Genomic DNA, 18,593 nt, shown 5'->3' with positions numbered 1-18,593 from the left:
GATTTTCTCTTCCATTTTTTGATGATTGCTTGCCCGCCATCACCACTATGATGCCTGGGAATGGCAGAAAGTAGAGAACATGGGAGCAGGGAAAAGATGGCCAGGCTCCCTACACCGTGGCTGTTGTTGCCACTTCTGTGGCAATTGGAAAAAAAGAGGGGGAAAAAACCCACCAAAACCTACAGCCACTGCTAGCAGGCAGTTTCCCTTGGCAGTTTCTGAGAAATTTCTCCTTCCTCTGCAGAAACGGGTGAAATTCTTCTCTCCAACTCCTCTTTCCACAGATAGGGAGAATGTTGAGGAAATATAAATGTGAGTGTTTTCTTTTGTGAGACATCTTTTACAGTAGTTGATTTTCTTTTCAAGAAAAAAAAACACCTGCACTGGCTGACATAACAAACACCCTTTGCTAATTCAGCTAAGCCTTAATTCTTGTTACATTGGGAGGCTTTGACAAATGTGAGATGTGTCCTCGTAGGGAAGTATATTTGAAATATTTGGCAACACATCAGAACTTAAAAGCCAGGCTGCTTCAGACCAGAGGCCTTCCTGGTTCAATGTTCTGCTCTCACTGTTGCCTACTTGTAAGCAGGAGGAAACCCCGAAGAGGACATGGATGTGACAGCATCTGTTGTGTCACATTCCTTAGCAACTGGTAGAGTTGCTAGGGAATGAAATACTGCCTCTTTTACTGGAGCTGGTGCTTAGCCATCCTGAATAGCCCTAATCTCTGTGAATTTAGCCAGCCATCATTCAAAACTGCCCAAATTGGCAGCCGTTCATGTCTATATACAGTGCCAGAGAGTTCCACCGTTTTACTTTACTGCTAAGGCTTCCGCATAAATACAACAACTGTAACACATGTTTGAAAATATAAAAGGGGGCAATCTTTTTAAGGGGCACTGCTTGATGAAGACTTTTGCAGAGCTGAAGCTAGTTTCTGTTTGCGATATTTTAGTGTCCTTCCAAAATGATTCACACCCTTTGTCTTTGGAATGTAAGGGGACTGCGGTCTACATGGCTTTCAACTGCCTTTTTCTTCTCTTCTGTTCTTTGGCAGGTCCTCTTGGCCACTGGGATCTGCTTTGCATCCTCCCTAAACGCTAACTATAAGGTGCAGATAGTTGGACACCTCCCAGCAGGGTAAGATTCGTTTTCGGTCACCATCCTCCCCATCCTCCCATGCTGATGGACTGCAAAGTCATGGCCTGTCCTGTTGGCATGGCAACAGAAAGGCAGCTGCCTGCCTTATTAAAAAAACATGGAGGCCAACTGCTTGACTGTGGGGATAAATGGTGGGGTGGGGAAGAAGGGAATGCTCTATCTCTCTCTCCCCTGGCAGATAGTGATTCCCATTCCACCATTCTTTTGTGCAGGTTCCCACAGCCCCAGCTCCCAGCCCTGCATCTGCTGCCCCAAGTGCTGGGTGACACGGTGGCCCTCACTTTCGTGGCCTACGCCATCTCAGTGTCCCTGGCCATGATCTACGCTGAGAAGCACCACTATGCCATTGACCCCAACCAGGTGTGTGGCCAGCCTGGAGAGCTAGGATCTCCTCAGGGTTGGGATCTAGGACCTGGACAACTCCCTTCCAGGAATTTGGCTCCCCTAGGCGTCTTAAGCCAGTATTTCCTGCTTTGTGCCCCGAATGAACCTACCTAGCTCCCCTTCAACTCTTTCTCTCTCTCCTGAGGGCAGAAATCTACCTACTACACTAAAGCTGACCTTCCAGCCAGGAGTAGTCTTGTTTTTGATTCATAGTTTTGGGTTGTCACCAAAGGAACCCATCAAACCAAGTCATAGCTTTGGGAGGAGGGTCCACACTGGCATTCACCTGGTGTCATATGAACTTGTATCCAGCTGTGTATGAGATAAGCGGTGCTCAGCAAACAGTGCAGAGTCCCATGGAGATGCTCCCCAGCAAGCTTTCTATGTCCCTTAAGGCAGCACTCCCCAACCTGATGCCTTTTTTTTGTTTTTTTGCCAATGGCCATGCTAGACAGGAACAATGGGCGTTCCAGTTCAATACATTTAGAGAGTAGGCCTCTCTACAGGCCTCAAGCACCTCCCATTTTTTGGACAGTCTTTGACTGTCTCCCAGGTATCGAGTTGCAAATCTAGTTTTAGCCGCTCATGGTAGATGCGTGATGAGCAAAGTTAAATGGATTTCCCTCTCATTATTCTCTGTAATGCTACCCCACCATTCACCATCGCCATCTCCTGTAGAGGAACCCTGTGAGCTATAATTCTGTGAGGTATTTCTGGGGATGCTTGTGCATTCCCTACCCCATCACAAACGTTTGCATGATTCCTTGGAAAGTGGGAAGCCATGAGAGTAAGCTAATTTAAAACTGGTCTCTATGTGAGGCATAAGCTTGAGAATTCTTTCTTTGCTCCTTTTCTTCACTTGCTGTTGTCTCAAAACTAGGTCGGGTTTAACCAAGAACTGGCTCTCACCTTGCTTTCTTCTGTCCTTCCCACAGGAACTTCTGGCTCATGGTCTCTCAAACCTGGTCTCGTCCTTGTTCACCTGTTTCCCAAGTTCAGCCACACTGGCTACAACCAACATCTTGGAGAGTGCTGGTGGACACACGCAGGTATAATAATTGAGCTGGCCCTACCATGAGAGTGAGTCAGAGGCATTAGGCAGGAGGGGTGTTTGAAGGACTTATGAGTGAGGTGCAGCAGGCAGGCAGCCCTGTGCTCCCAGAGCTACTCGTCTGTTGCCCTGAGATGTTATGAAGAAGGCTGTCTCATCACTAGAGCCGAAGCTAAGTTATGTTTTGTATGTGTGTAGAGAGGATGCTATTCCCTCTTCTTTTGTTCTTGGCTTCAGAAAGCAAAATGTCTTTGTTTGGTCCTGTGGACCGTAGGTTCCCCAGAAGCTCTTGGTTGACAACTTTCCTCCCCAAGCACTCTCAGTACATTTGTTCTTCCTCCTTAGAAAGAGCAGGACAAAAGAGCTGGCTGCGGTGGCCATGGGGTGCGGGGAAGCAGGGAGAGGGCGTAGTGACCATAGATTATTGATGACAAAAATAAGAGGTAGACCCAGGACTTGATGAGAGGCCTCGGGAGCAGGCCAAGCCTGCTGCAGTTCAAGAAACCAACTTTTTTCATGGAAGAGTCTTCGATGTCTTTATTTGCTGCATAGTGACAAGAGATGAATCCCCCTGGCATGATGATACTCTTGAGGAGAAGGTTTCAGCTTCTGAAATGTTGTTGCTTTGACTTATATACCATCCCATAGTACTAAAGCATTATCTGGGCAGTTTACAACATAAATATGCAAGCAACAACTATGCCTCCCAGCAATACTGGGAGTACTGCTTGAGGGGGAATGGATCACCAAGCTTGTAAGGATGGAGTAGCAGTCCTATGTGACAAGGGAAGCTTTGACTCTTTTGGCTTCTGATCAGCAGTGCCTAGTTACAGGAAATGCTGTTGTGTGTTGTGTACCTGCACACATATTTTTGATGTATACTCGTATATCCAAAGCAGATCTGGGTAAGAGCCCCAGTTAAGCTGAAGTTTTAGAATAATTCACACAATGGAGAATTGATGGATGGATGGAATGGTACAGATCCACAGAGGTTTTGTGGTTGTGGGTTTTTTTTTTGTTTTGTTTTCCTTTGTTTTGGACACCACAGGTGTTTCTTGTGTTTTTGCTGCTCCGGACTGTAGTACAAAGAAGGCACAATGCTGCTTGGTTCTCAGGAGACATTGTGTTCTTTCTGCTTACTGTGCCGTGAGTAACCATGCATTCTTCTTTATCCCCAGCTCTCTGGCCTCTTCACGAGTGCTGTTGTCCTCGTCGTCCTGATCTGGATCGGGCCGCTCTTCTACTACTTGCCCAAAGTGAGCAAAACAGAGGGATGGGGGAGGGATAATTTGGATAAACATGACTCCAAGCCAATCCTAAAACAAGAATACATTATGTATAGAAATTATTTTTGTTATAAATGCATAATTTAATGCACTGCTTGCAGACGTTGAGTTCCCTTGATGGGCAGTTTTACTTTCTCTTCATATTTTTGTCACAGGAGTGAAGTCTGTGAAGTGAACTAAGATATATACACATATACACAATTTTCCACTAGTGACTTTGTTTTAACACTTGAAGGTCCTGTATACGGCAGTAAATGCAAGGGGCAAATTATCTCTTTGCTCACAGTCAGTCTTCCAGTCTGTAGTACAGTCCTCTTATGGCACATATGGATTTTCTTTTCCCTCTAGGCCGTCCTCGCTTGTATCAACATCACCAGCCTTCGGCAGATGTTTCTGCAGTTCCAAGATCTGCCCGAGTTGTGGAGGACGAGCCACATTGACTTTGTAAGGGGCACAAAGCATTTGAGGATGGACCAATTTCTGAACCAGTGGTTAGAAATCAAACCCTCTCTTTCTCCCGTCCTTTCCTGCCTTAGACCTTTGCATAGCTACCATGTTGTTTCAGTTGGAATGGATTTTGCAGGGATGAAAAACTTTCAGCAATACAGATGTTGATGAACAGCTACTCCCTTTATATCTTGCCATTGCCCAGACTGTGGTTAGGGCTGAGGGGAATTGACATTCATCAATATCTGGAGGGCCACAGTTTCATCAGGCTTGACATATGGTTTCCTTGCTCAAGCTATCAATGGGGTTCACAGCTGACTGGCTTGCAATTTGACACATGCAACATTAAAAAGGAAGAGGATCAGGGAAGGCAAAAATAAGCCGTATCAGTTACTGTGTCCATTGAATTAAATTATTTTGTGGCAAATGAATCAACGTATATCAAGTCTGACTGATGAAATGGTCTTTGCTTTCTTGACTCTCCTTTTGAGATTACTGGTTTAAAGGTATGGTCAAACTCTAGAGGTATTATCGTATCAATTTGTGTAGCAAAGCAGCAAAGCTGCATATGTTCAATAAAGCTATCCTTTTGCCAACAAAATTCATGCCACTTCTACTTATGAGCACCTTAGGTGCTACATGACTCTTCCCATTTATTGTTTGGGCACAACCTCTGCTTCAATCTGCAGGGAAGAGGGGCGTGTAGCCTTTCACATTTTACTGAACTACAGTCCCCATCACCTTTCACCTTTAGCTAAGCTGGCTGGGGCTGATGGGTACCGCAGTTTCTCCAGCCCTGCCCTTTAATACTGTGGCCTTGGGGAACTTTGTGTCAAGTCCACCCTCAAGTCTCCTTGATATGTCCCACAAGGGTGAAACTGCTTATGTGAATGATCCACTTTTGTCCCACCCCCAGTAAGTTCCTGCCAGCATAATTTAATTGGCTTTATATTAGATTAAGTGCATAGTTTGGAAATTTTCCCTTTAAAAAAAATCAGAATCCCCCCCCCCCCAAAAAATGCTGGCTTGGACACTCTGGGAGTTGAGGTCCTCCTCAAAGCAATTTTCCAAGCTCTGAGCTTTGCCCTGGCAAAAGCTGAAGATTGACTGCATGAGCCATCCATCATCGCTGAGTACGAAAATGGCAAAAGGGAGGCTAAAGCACAGAGAAACATGGATTAACTACCGCTTGGAGTCTTAGACCCAAAGCTACTGATCAGAGAGCCTGATATTGGGGGAGAGCTGCCTCCAAATGGCTCCTCTGCTCTTCCGGGATCCCTTGGGATTCTCTCACCAATTTTTTTTTTTGATCATCCCTCACAGGCTGTCTGGGTGGTCACATGGCTTGCTGTGGTCGTGCTCAGTGTGGACTTAGGCCTGGCTGTCGGGGTTGTGTTCTCCATGATGACAGTGGTGTGCCGCACACAGAGGTATTTACGCAACCACCCCTCTCCTGTTGCACAGTCCTCATGCCAAATCTTGGGTCAGGCTCAGCCATTAGGATCAGGTGCCCACTGGTTGACTAGGGGATGTGTGCATGCTGGAAAGGCTGTACCGGGCAGTGGCGGGGATGGGATGGAAATAAATGTTAGCACCCAGCTTCCTCTGCTATACTCTCTGCTGCCCCTAGTGGTCACAGGTCTGAGCCTGTTATCTAAATAGCCACGTGAATGGCACAGGCCTTTTTGCCATCCCCTGAATTTCCTAGAAAACTGCTACAGTAGTTGCTTGGAATGCTGCCATTGGTCTTTCCTAATGACGAGAGCCGTCAGGCTGACATGGAAGTTCATGCTTGCCAGGTACTGAAAAAGCAATGCCCAAATGGATGCCAATATCTCCTTCCTATCGCTTCCTCAATCTTCTAGGGCTGAGTGCTCGGTGCTGGGCAGGGCAGCTGACACAGAGATCTACAAACCTGTGCAGTACAACAGCAAGGTAAGAGTGGTGGGGATCTAGAGAGGAAACAAACACACAAACACAGTATAAAGAGTTATGAGACTGTAGCCCACCCACAAAGCAAATGCTAGAGAGGACATAAGAGGTTGGCTAGACGGCTTAACTAGAAAGGGCTGGACTGGGCTAAATATGGTCAGTTAAAGTTACGCAGACGTCTGGTATCCCATTTGGTGTGATCCACATGGCATGTGCACCTTAAATGACCCTACTTGGCCCACCTCCCTTAAGAAAAGAAAGGAAAAAAAATCCTTATCCTTTCCTGTTTCCTCCTCCTCCTTCTGGAAGTTAGTTTTCAGTTTTAATTTTCCCCCCTAAAAGGCACAGTTCATCACCACTGCTGTAATAGGTTTTTTAAAACTTTGCTTCCTCCCTCTGCTCTGAGAGGTGCAGAGAAAGTGTTAAATTTCCCCATACCATTAAGTGGTTAAGCTTAAAGATATTGGGAAATTGAAAGCAGAAGAGAAATTGACAGCAATAAGCTTTCCTTTGGTTCTGTCACAGCAATTGCATGTTCTGGAAACGAACCAAAACAGAGCAACCCTACACTCACCTAAGAAAGAGTAAACCCTGGTTTGCACTTGTATTCATGTCATCTGGAAAAAGGAGGAAACCAATCTAGTCTGACACAGTACCAAACATTGGGATAAATGCCATATAGTCACTGCCTAAGTGATGATGGGTCACTATAGCACTAGAAGATCATGCAACACAACAGCAAAACAACACACAAACAAGTAGGTAAAAGTAAAAACAAAAAATACTCATTCTAAAACAAGATTTACTTCTATCCTATCCTGTGCCGTTGTTTACATTTGTGATCCCATGCCCTCTTACCTCATATTAAGCCTTCCTGAGTTCAGTGAGACTTACCTAAACAGGATTGTACCATAAATGGGTGGCACTAATTAGGATCTGTAGAATGTAATCTAATTGCAAATAACGTGATTAGAATGTAATCTTTATGTAATAGGGCGGAAAACCTGTGACCTTCCAACTGAACTAGCTCTCATCTGGTCATAGCCACCCTGGTCAGTGATCATGCATTATAGGAGTTGTAGTTCAGCCACATCTAGGGCTAACCTGGCACAAGTTGCCCTTTTATACTTGATGTACGTCTTAATCAGGATCTTTTAATGAGTAATGTGTGCTAGCTAGTGGGTAGTTGTGTTTACTTCGAACACTTAGAGAATTCCTTGAAAATGTTTTTATTGTATAAGCCTTAATAAGATGCTTTCATAATTAGAAATGTAGAAATACGTAAATAATCTGGGGTTATGGGAATTGTACTCCAAATGGAATGTGCTAAAGTTAGGCTATGCCAAACCTAATGATGCATCTCTGCCCTCTTTATCTACTCCTGCCTCCACTTCATAGTGCTTCGAAATCCCAGGTGTGAAGATATTAAGTTACCAGTCCCCCATCTATTATGGAAACCGTGGCTTCTTTCGTGATGCTGTGATCCGTTTTGTGGGGCTAGATCAGGAATTACAGCAGCCTAAGGAGGACCAAAATCCAGACATCAGGATGAAAATGGACATCAGCACTGTGGTAATGTTCTGGGTGGAGACCAAATTATGGTTGCTGAATTCAGCTCAATCAAGTTCACACCACAGCCTGGAAAGATTGCTGTTTTGGACAGCAACTTCTAAACTCTCCCAAATAAGATGGCAACTGGGAGTTGTCATTTTAATAAGGTGACTCCTCTAAGTGATAGTTTCTTGGCCAGTCCCTAAGCATTGTGGGTAGTGGGTGGGACATCTAGACAGGTAGTCCGTATTCCACACCTGCTTGAATCCCAACACATATTCTTTTTTTTATTGTACCTACTCCTGCATTAGTACTGGAGCTATTTCAAACATTTGTATGCTTGACTTTCAATGCAGATGAACAGGGAAACCAGCCTTTATTACACTGTGTATTTCAATCTTGTTAAAATGTTTAGGGATGTAATGAAAAACAGATATTTTTACTGTTCTATCTTTTACATGGGCGTGTCACTTGTGTGCAGGTGTCCAATATGTGCTTTGAATTATAAGTGAACTGGTTCATTATTTTAATTCAGTACATTGCCATTTCCCAATTGGAACAGTCTTGGGAAACATGCTGCATGTTTCTAGGAAACTGAATTCTGTGTAACTACTGTTATTTTTGTGATCTAATACTGGATATGACGCTCCAGACCCTGAATGTAGTTTGACTGTATGACTGGTCCCTGATGTGTAAAAATGAATGAAATGGGCTGAAGTTGTTATCCTGTGATGGAGGCAGACAACACATGGTCCTTCAGAAATTGCAGGACTGCAACTCCCGTTAGCCCAAGATGGGATTGCCAAAGAGAACATAAGAACTGCCTTCTAGGAACATCGGGGAAAAGTTCATTTGGCAGCCTCAAAAATGCTACACTGAATGCTTGTTAAATGAAATTTTGCTTTGTTTGCAATTGAGAACTTGGTGCTTTTCCAGCTCTCTTAAGCTGATGAAAATTGTTTTTGGCTTTTCCTTATAGGAGGGCAGTGTCTCTGTCCTGGACAAGAAGCACAGTCCAGGTAAGCAAAGGTTAATTCCCCCTCTAACTCCTGGGACATGTTCCTTAGTAAACAAGCATTCTTAATTCTGCAATGGGAAAAGTGGAATGGTCCTTTCCTCAATTCTCCAGGGAGTACTGGTTTCCAGGCAGGCTCTAGTATCTTACTGGGCTGTTTCTCAGCCCAGTAATTATTGTATGGTACACCAAACTTTCTCTGTGTGTTATGTTCAGTGCCACTAGCCAAGCATTGCTAGGAAAGTTCTCTCCTATGGGCAGCAGAAAAAGGTTGCACCTCTCTCTGGGGACGGATGTTCACATCTGAAAAAGCTGTAAAAACCATATAGAGTGCAATTCTTCTGAGAATGCACAAAGTGGCACATGGTAAACTAATCAGAGCCACTGTGTTCTGTCTTGTTTATTCCTCCAGGCACAGCAGTACAGGCTGTGATTCTTGACTGCAGCGGAGTGTCCTTTGTTGACTCAGCTGGAGCCCGGCTCCTTATCCAGGTACGCCAAGAGAGACACATAGCGCACATTTGAGGTGGTGGCAAGGGTCATGACATGGTATTTCTCATCAGAAAGAATGAGAGCAAGACCAAAGTTGGTCCGGAATCCAGGCAGCCCATCCAGACGGCCTGTGCTCTTTACCACAATGCCTAGGGACTGACTGTGAATGTCCAAGCAGGAGCACAGGGCCCCTCCCCTCCCTTAGGGAAGTGGGAGCGTTGATCATGTGTCATGCTCTGGAGACCAAGGTGGGGAGGGCAGGGTCAGAATATGAAGTGCACAGGGCTACGTTTTTCTACCCTTCTTTCTGCAATTAATTAGTAAAAAAAAAAAACCTAACTGAAAAATATATAAGGTGATATTAAATATACTTAGTAGCACATGAATACCCTGTTCTTCTATCAAATAACTTGGTAGCCAAACTAGACATCACATGTGCTTATACTTTTAATGTGCAGATATAACAATGCAAATGGCATCAACTGGGGCTGAAACAGAAGAGCTGGTGTGCATGTAATTTAACCTCCTCCCCTTTTCCACTCTGAGGAAAACCCTTCCATGGACATTGCTGTTGCTTTAGGAAGAAGTTCACCCTTAATACCAAGACTAGTTGGGCTCTCTAAGTGGATTCCATAGGGTTTCCGGGTAGCTGAATTGCCTAAATGAGAAACCGTATGGAAGCCATGCTGAGGACCCACCTGGTCTTGGCGTTAATGAACCTGCCAACCTGCAGAGTATCCTCAGAAAAAATGTATTTCTGATTTATTTCCATATCCAAGGCAGTGCTTGGGGCAAAAAGGTTGTCCACTCCTGGTGTGTTGAAATGAAAATCAGGAGTGGTTCAAAGATGATTGGTCACAGAAATGGGGACTATGTTCCACCCTCCCCCAGCAAATCCAAATAGATTAGAAGATTGTGCTGCGCTAGGGACCCAGATGGATCAGGGCGTTGCTGCCGTGAACACCTTTCACCTAAACATGGCATTAATTTTGATCCCCCCTCCTTCTTTGCCTTGTAGCTGTGCACAGAATGTCAACAAGCAGGCATTCGGATGCATCTGGCTGCCTGTAATGGTGAGTGAAACAGAGTACCATTCACCCTCCTTCTCACTTAAGCCGACGTTGTATATTTGCATACATTAAATAATAAAATCAGAGAAACATGGGAGTCAGACAGGGCCCATAAGGCCATCGAGTCGAAACCCCTGCTCAATACAGCAATCCAAGTCAAAGCAGATCTGACAGATGGTTGTCCAATTTTCTCTTGAATGCCTCCAGCACTGGAGCACTTACCACCTCCCGAGATAATTGGTTCCATTGTCATACTGCTCTAACAGATTTTCCTAATATTCAACCTGAATCTGGTTTCCTGTAACTTGAGCCCATTATTACATGTCCTGCACTCTGGAATACTCAAGAACAAATCCTGCCCCTCCTCTATAGGACTACGTTTCAAGTATTTGAAAAGTGCTATCATCTCCCCTCAGTCTTCTTTTCTCAAGACCAAACATGGTCCATTCTTTCAGTTTTTCTTCAGAGGGCTTGGTTTTCAATCCCCTGATCATCATCATCACTCTCCTCTGAGCTTGCTCCAGTTTGTTGGCATTCTTCTTAAAGTGCAGTGTCCTGAACTGGATACAGTACTCGAGATAAAGCCTAACCAGTGCTGAATAGGAGGCAACTAGTACTTCACAAGATTTGGGGACTACTATTAATGCAACCTAAAATAGCATTTGCCTTTTTTTTTGGCAGCCACCTCACACTGTTGGCTCATATTCAGTTTGTGATCTAGAATTCCAAGATCCTTCTTGCTTGTAATATTACTGAGTCAATTAACCCCCACCTTGTAACTGTGCATTTGGGTTTTTTCCTAGGTGTAGAACTTAGCACTTATCTCTGTTAAATTTCATTCTGTTTTCAGCTCAGTGCTCAAGCCTATCAAGATCTTTTTGAAGTTGTATCTGTCTTCCAGAGTGTTAGCTATTCCACCCAATTTTGTGTCATCTGCAAATTTAATAAGCATTTGCTGCCTTCCATCTTTTTGTTTTCATGGGAATTGTTTGTTGATATGCTTTTAGAATTTCCTTCTTAAGAAACTGCCACCCAGCTTGGACTCATTTTCCTATCAGGAGCTCTTGCAATGGAATCTTTCTCATCATTGTTCTGAGTTTAGTAAAACTGCCTTTCCTATAATCTACTGTACACATGTGCCTGCACACTGCCTTTGTTTTGATTGAAATCAAGAACTCAAGTAGAACATGGTCCAGGGTTTCCCTTACTGCCACTACTTCCACGGTCATCTCTATTTGTTAGGATCAAGTCAAGGATAGCTCCACCTCTCGTTTCTCCCTCCAGTGTTTCTAGGTGAAAATGATCAGCAACACAAGCCAGACATTTCTTGGGATGGCTATATTTGGCAGAATTTGCCTCCCAACAGATTTTAGGCTAATTGAAATCTTCCATTACTGCTACGTCATGTCTCTTTGAAATCTTTGCAATTTGTTTTTCAAAGGTTTCATTTGCATCGTCTCCTTGATTGAGCAGTTGGTAGTAGACTCGAACTACCACAGTCCTTTGGGGTTTTGCCCCAAACATAGCTTTGCAAAGTTATTTTTTGCAGCTGCAACTCTCAGAGTCTTTCAGGCCGCATACAAAAAAGTACCATATTTTTCAGTGTATAAGACTATATTTTTGTCTAAAATCTTTAGACTAAAAATTGAGGGTCGTCTTATACGCGGAAGTAAGCTGAAGAGAGAACAAAAACAAGTGGAGGGGAAAGCAGAGATCAAAGCAATCCTGCAGCGCTTTGATCCCTTTCCTCCTACTTTTGCTAAGCCCCACTTAGATTTCTTAATTTTGGATTAGAAAAGGGGGGGCATCTTATATATGGGGCATCTTATAGACGGAAAAATACGGGTAACTTTGCAAATCTCTATAACAGAAAAAAGTGTGTGTATATAATTCATTTTAGAAACCCTGTTCACCTCTTCTACAGAAACAACCCCATGTTTGCCATCACTCACAAGCCCTGGCTTACATATGTGGGGTATACATCTGCTATATTTATATTCTTTGGTGTGAATCTGTCAATATTAATGTGTGAAGCTACTCTCTAACCCAGGAGTGGAAGCCCACTGCATGGTGTCTCTTTCCTGCCACTCACTTGAGCTGGCATGACTGAGGGTCAAACTGAATGAGATGATAGACCTCTGTGATATGTTCTCCCCCTTTTCTACTTTTTTTAGAAGTCATAGTGAGGACTAGATCAGAGCCACATTGTGGTGTTGTTAATATTTCCCCTAGGCGAGCAAACAGTACATAGCTTCAAATGACAGGTGGGTGGGAAATGCTCCTCCCAAGACTCATAGTCCTCTGAATCTTCCCCCTCCAATCTGACAAAAGTGTAAAAGTAAGAATGGGAGATCTTTAGCCTTCCAGAAGCCCCAGGCAAGATAATCAACTGTAACCAATGATGAGGATTGTAGGTTCAAACACCTTTCTCACCACCACTGGTGTAATAAGTTGTGGGATCTAATGGCAGTCCCAGCAAACTCATCCAGTTGGACCCAGTGGCACAGGCATGCTCATTTCATTTTTGTATGATGATTTTTACAGCTGAATGTACGAACGGCTTCCATTAACAAGCCTTTCACATGAAGTACAGTAGTAGGAAAATTGTATCTGTGATGTTTGAATAGTGACATCACCAGAGCTTGGGTAGGGGAAAACGTTGGCTTTTGCTGTGCTGAATGGGGCATTCAGGATGTTGTAGTCCCAAAGGGTGACTTTTTCAAGCTTGGGACATTTATTTTGCACGTACAAATCCTCTGTTGATAAGCACGCAAGCACTGAATTGGAGGTCACCTGCTTCCCTTTATGATGTCCTCTTTCCTATCTAGTCCATGTGCTACAAACATTGAGCTTCTGTGGCCTGATGCACCACCTCCCTCCGCAGCAGATTTTTGTGACCGTCCATGATGCGGCTTCCTATCTCCAGCAGACCACGGTAAGGGGCTGAGGGTGTCAAACAGAGAACAGGACAAGCTTTGCTGTTGCTGTTTCCAATCCAGGCCACTCTACAGTGTGGATAGTGGTCTGGTTGAGAAGCTGTAGACTATGGCTTCAAAAAAAGCCAATTCACTGCCAAGCCTGTTATGCTTCTTTCTCCTAGTGCCAACTCGCATAGCTGAATGCTGCACATATGAAAATAACATTTCTATAGATAGAAGAATTCCAGTTCAGTCTTCTCTCCAAAATGCTACTTTTTCTCTGTGTGGGGATATTTCAAAAGCAGTAACATCCCATCTGTAAATAAAAGAGGTCTAATTCAAACAGATTATAGGTTTATCACTTAAAAATGTAAGACATGAAACCACAGGCAGGTCTGGCCCAACAGTGGCCCGACAGATGCCTACAAACCCACTTGTAAGCAGAATACTGTACGAATGACTTAGTTTATGTTTCCTAGAGGTTTGGATACAGAAAGCAAGTCCCTCTGCTACTGGAAGAAATGTACTGTTATAACTGGTAGTTGTTATCATGCATACATTTCTGTGATCCCTTTTTAAATCTGTCCAGGTTGGTGTGATATATCTTGCAGTAGGAAAATCTATAGTTTAGATGTGCATCGTGTGACAAAAGTCATCATTTTGCCTTGTCTGAATTTTCAAGCATTTGGGTTCTCTGGACGTGTCTGAGGCTGCAGTCACACTTGCAAAATGTTTCCTTGTTACTCCTCATGAATCTCATGTTTGTTTGTTGTGTTCAGACAATGCACAACCATTACTGAATCTCACCCCCCCACCCCACCCCACCCCGCTATCTCCACATCAAATCAAGCCTGTTGGGAGGCTGCTAGTATACTTGTCCTGCATTGTGCATTACATCCAAAATTCCATTGTGTGCGTACTGCTAAATCAATTCTTTCTCATTAAAGTTGGTGTGTGGTCAACCCCCTGCCCCCATTCCCCTGCCCCCATTGTCATTACTGTCTGTCTGTCTGTCTGTCTGTCTGTCTGTCTGTCTGTCTGTCTGTCTGTCTGTCTAGGTTTGTTTGTTGAATCAGAGTGTCAGTGCATTGGTATGCTTCTGTCAAAGACTGCTTTAGTATTCAAAGTGGGGGTTTCCTAGCCTGTCACCCACTGCCTGGGCCCACCAGGTTCTCCACCACTGAGGGTAATGTAGCATGGAAACAGGGGGAAATGGCCCAGATCAGTACGTGGCCAGCAAGGGCGTTTTGCTGACACATCGATGTACCCACAACCAGAAGTCGCTTTAAGGGAACTGGCTCCCAGGAAATCCACCCATTGTGATGTGATTAGATGTGACCCTGTCTACCATCTGTTTGTGCCTTTAAGGCTGAAGCTTGTTCATAGCCCTTTTTTTGTAATCTCAGATTCTGTTTCCAGAGTGTGTGTTATAAATACATTTTTATCTACTGAACTGTGCTTAGAGCAGTTCTGCATCTCCTAGCAAAGTCTGAGTCCATTCTCTGAGTACCAGATGTGAGATGCAAATGCTAGGAATGGCTATTGCTTTTTTTGCATTCTTAGTCCAGAAGCAGAATACTGGTTTACAGATCTTGGGAGAACTTAACATTCTGGACAACAAATCCAAGAGTCCCCAAGCTAGAGAGAGATTCTGGAGTTGCAGTCAAAAAATTAACTTCTCCTTTGCATTCAGCCCTGTTCAGAAGAGTTGCATTAAAAGGTATCAGTAGAAGAGCCTGCACTTCCTCTGCTGCTCACTGTGCCTGAAATTTCCCAGCAAATATTTATATAGATGATTTGTAGCATTTTTTTGGACTATTCCAAGTACATTAGCTCAGCAACAACTACCTTCCTAGTGTCAGGTAGCTCTGTGTGGTGATGATCGTCTCACTCTAGACACAGGGATAAAAAGGGAAAGAGGGAACAGGGGGCAATCGACACAGTCTCTCAAGTTCACTCTTTTTGATTTCTACCCAGGAAAGTGTTGAACAGAAGGACCCAACCATCTGGGTATAAGCTGCCTACCAAGGGGTCAAGGACGCTATCAATCCATCCATGTGTACCAGGACAAAGACTGAGTTTACACAGACGTGCTGGAGGCAGCTGGCTGCCCACAAGACCAACACGGCCTTGCCTGCTACCCGGAGGCCTGGCTAGTGAAGCCTGGACACCCGGAGGAAAGAGGCAGCGGGTCGAGATGAGCAGAGTCCTCAGACTGAGCAAACGCCTCCTTTGGCCAAGAGTTGCCTGGCCTGAAATTAGCCCACCACTGTGCTGGCAGAGGAAAGCAGCGTGCCGCCACTTTCTCGCTCTCTTTACGCAGGCCCCTGCTCATAAGCTTCAATGTACAAAATCAGAACAAAACAAGTTTATTTTATTTTCTTTCATTCTTTTTAAAGGATGCTTTATTCCCTTCCCTAAAGTATTTCCTTTGCAGAAAAAAAAACCCAGCTTGAAGTAATTGCCAGAAAAGTAATTGAGATCAAAGGAAATTGACAGGACAGCCAGCCCCCTTCCGTTCCCCCCCCCCCAGGATTAAGGGGAGCATAGTGAGGCAGATGGCATAAGACTCCAAGGAGGGAGGAGGACCAGGTAGTTTGGAACAAGGGGCAGCCGATTCTATTTAAGGTGCAATCAGATGGAGATACAGCTTGTGTTTGGGACAGCATGTGGCATGGTGCAGTAGGAGCTATTGTACGGTGATCAGAAGATGTACAGGAGACTGCAAACCAACCTGACCCACTTCTGTGCCCAATCTAGATCTTTTGGGTCCAGTGGCTACTTTTTTTTGGCACTGGGCTGGAGTGATTCCTGTATACCCAGAAGGCTCACCGTAAGGTTGATTGCTCCCAGCGATGCAACCCTTTCCAGTACAATCAAGCACAATCATGTATCACCGTCTGACTACACTCTTAATTCCGCTTTCAAGCTGGAGCAGCTCTCCTTTCCTTCCTTTCCAGCACAACGCAAGAGAGACTGCTAGCAAGTGGGTAAGCAGAGACTCGGTTGCCTCAGTACCTCTTGCAACAAGAATGTGCTACTAGTTAAGGAACATTTGTGATGCAAAGTTTTGTAGACAGAGAAATCCTTTTTTTTCATCACTCACTGAGGGAAGTCATTGCTAACTCTGTAGCAATCCCTCTGAACTCGCCACTTTTCCCACTCCGGCATCAACAGGGCACCCAGCATTACTACAGAGCCTTTATGAAAGTCAGGGCTGAACATCACTGCTGCCCAGGCAGACTCTAAGAACAGAAACTCTTGAGAATCAGACAGGGCATGTTTTTTCAGGACGTGTGAGTGCTGGTTGCTACTGAGGGCAGGCTACCTGTACCAGAAAGAGAGGGGATCGGACGATAACCCTTGCACCCACACCCACATTTGAGTCTCAGCTTGATCTTTAATGCAAACTCTGCAAAACTGGGAAACAGTGTGAAAGGAAGCACTTCCCCCAATTTTTAAAGGATCTACTACAAAAAAAAGGAGACAAGAACAAAAGTTCCCAGAACAATGACCACATGTTCAGAAAAGTCACAGTGACCAAGAATTGAAGCTGCAGCAGTGTAAACAGTGCCTGCAAAACAACGAGAGGGCAGCACTGCTGGAAAAGTGTGCTAGCAAACATATCTGAGTTAAAGGCCATGCTACATGACACCCATCATCATCAGATCTGGGCTGCTCATGAAAAGCAAAGTACTTCTGGCTGCCAAGGTGACAGTGAGAAAAGGGAGGAATCAAATGCTTATATGGCACAGATGTATGACAAATACGTATATTGAAACCATATTAGAATTGGTACCCCATTTGGGTTAGGATGCAACACCTACACATGCCTGTAGTCTGATAAACTATTTATTCCAACCAAGGAGATGTTTCTGCTTATTCATATAGCAATCCTGTTAAGTAGACATCAAATGATTTTAAGATAGAACGAGGATTGAACATGACAGGTTTATATGATTTTATTAAAATTTTTAAGCTAAATGTGGTTTTATCTCTTTTCATTCTTTTAAACTTTGGTAAATCACTTTTGAATTGATGCTTTTGAATTGTGGTGCTGGAGGAGGCTCTTGAGAGTCCCCTGGACTGCAAGGAGAACAAACCTATCGATTCTAAAGGAAATCAACCCTGAGTGCTCACTGGAAGGACAGATCTTGAAGCTGAGGCTCCAATACTTTGGCCATCTCATGAGAAGAGAAGACTCCCTGGGAAAGACCCTGAAGACAAGAGGAGAAGGGGATGACAGAGAACAAGATGGTTGAACAGTGTCATCAAAGCTGCCAACATGAATTTGACCCAACTCCGGGAGGCAGTGGAAGACAGGAGGGCCTGGCGTGCTCTGGTTCATGGGGTCATGATGAGTCAGACACGGCTTAACGACTAAACAACAACAACAAAGTCGCTTTGAGCACTATTGTTTGGTGGGAGGGCTAGGTACAAATGTATTAAATAAAATTAAATAATTGAATAACCTGCCCTAAATGTTGGTCTACATCCACAAACTGAGTTTGGCAGAGCCCATAAGATCCCCGTTGCATTTCCAAATCAAAATGTCATCAGAGATTATCTGGAATTGAATGACTCCTGATGTCTTAGAAGAGAGAACTGGGGCAAAAAATGAAATAAAAAATAAAAGAAGACAAAAATGTTGTGACACCTTAAAGACTAACTGCTGTATTTTAATGTGAGCTTTCATGGAACATGGTCCACTTTGTCAGACATAAGAGAGGATTCGAGCCTGAAGTTTTTTGTTTGTTAAAGAGCCATGCCTTTGGGTCACATGCTGCATACAACTATGCCTTATGAAAAGCTATTGAATGGAACAGAAATATTTTATACTATCAACAGATTCCAAAAGAAAAATTTCCCTGTCACAAGCAGATGTAGCAGCTCTATGGGAAATATTATTTCTCTAACTAACTAACTAAGTAGTTATTTAAATACTAAATACTTAAAGTAGTACTAAATGACTAGACTTTGTCTAGGGGGGTGGGATAAAAATCTAATAGATAAATAAATAACTGCAAAGACTAGCAAGCAAAATTAGCATGCCAAAAAGATTCAACCTATTGCTTTCCCATTACAGTATACTCTTGGTATAATCTTCTCCAGTCTGACATCCTTAGCCCTTCTGGCTCTCAAATCTCTTAATCCCTCGTGACTGTATTAGCTGTGGCTGATAGGAACAGTAGTCCTCAAGTAGCTGCCTAGAGTGGTCATATAGACCAGATGGGCGGGGTATAAATCAAATAAATAAATAAATAAATAAATAAATAAATAAAA

The 18,593-nt window shown here is 43.8% G+C and overlaps 1 protein-coding gene across 1 annotated transcript in view; it reads left to right on the top strand.

Moving 5' to 3' along the window:
* SLC26A10P (Solute carrier family 26 member 10) overlaps window positions 1-18,593 on the top strand; it is a 25,765-nt gene extending 7,172 nt beyond the window's left edge. Inside the window, exons 6-18 of the mRNA XM_020778367.3 lie at window positions 1,061-1,143; window positions 1,377-1,524; window positions 2,484-2,597; window positions 3,778-3,855; window positions 4,234-4,329; window positions 5,656-5,762; window positions 6,198-6,267; window positions 7,663-7,836; window positions 8,795-8,834; window positions 9,243-9,322; window positions 10,341-10,395; window positions 13,221-13,327; window positions 15,288-18,593. Of these exons, the coding sequence (XP_020634026.3) occupies window positions 1,061-1,143; window positions 1,377-1,524; window positions 2,484-2,597; window positions 3,778-3,855; window positions 4,234-4,329; window positions 5,656-5,762; window positions 6,198-6,267; window positions 7,663-7,836; window positions 8,795-8,834; window positions 9,243-9,322; window positions 10,341-10,395; window positions 13,221-13,327; window positions 15,288-15,326 (1,191 nt within the window). The 3' untranslated portion in view covers window positions 15,327-18,593. The remainder of the gene's footprint in view (window positions 1-1,060; window positions 1,144-1,376; window positions 1,525-2,483; window positions 2,598-3,777; window positions 3,856-4,233; window positions 4,330-5,655; window positions 5,763-6,197; window positions 6,268-7,662; window positions 7,837-8,794; window positions 8,835-9,242; window positions 9,323-10,340; window positions 10,396-13,220; window positions 13,328-15,287) is intronic.

This window comes from Pogona vitticeps, chromosome 2 (assembly GCF_051106095.1).
Source record: "Pogona vitticeps strain Pit_001003342236 chromosome 2, PviZW2.1, whole genome shotgun sequence".
Taxonomy (NCBI): domain Eukaryota; kingdom Metazoa; phylum Chordata; class Lepidosauria; order Squamata; family Agamidae; genus Pogona; species Pogona vitticeps.
Note: the sequence above shows the minus strand (reverse complement) of the source record. Positions and strands in the feature narration are given on the sequence as shown.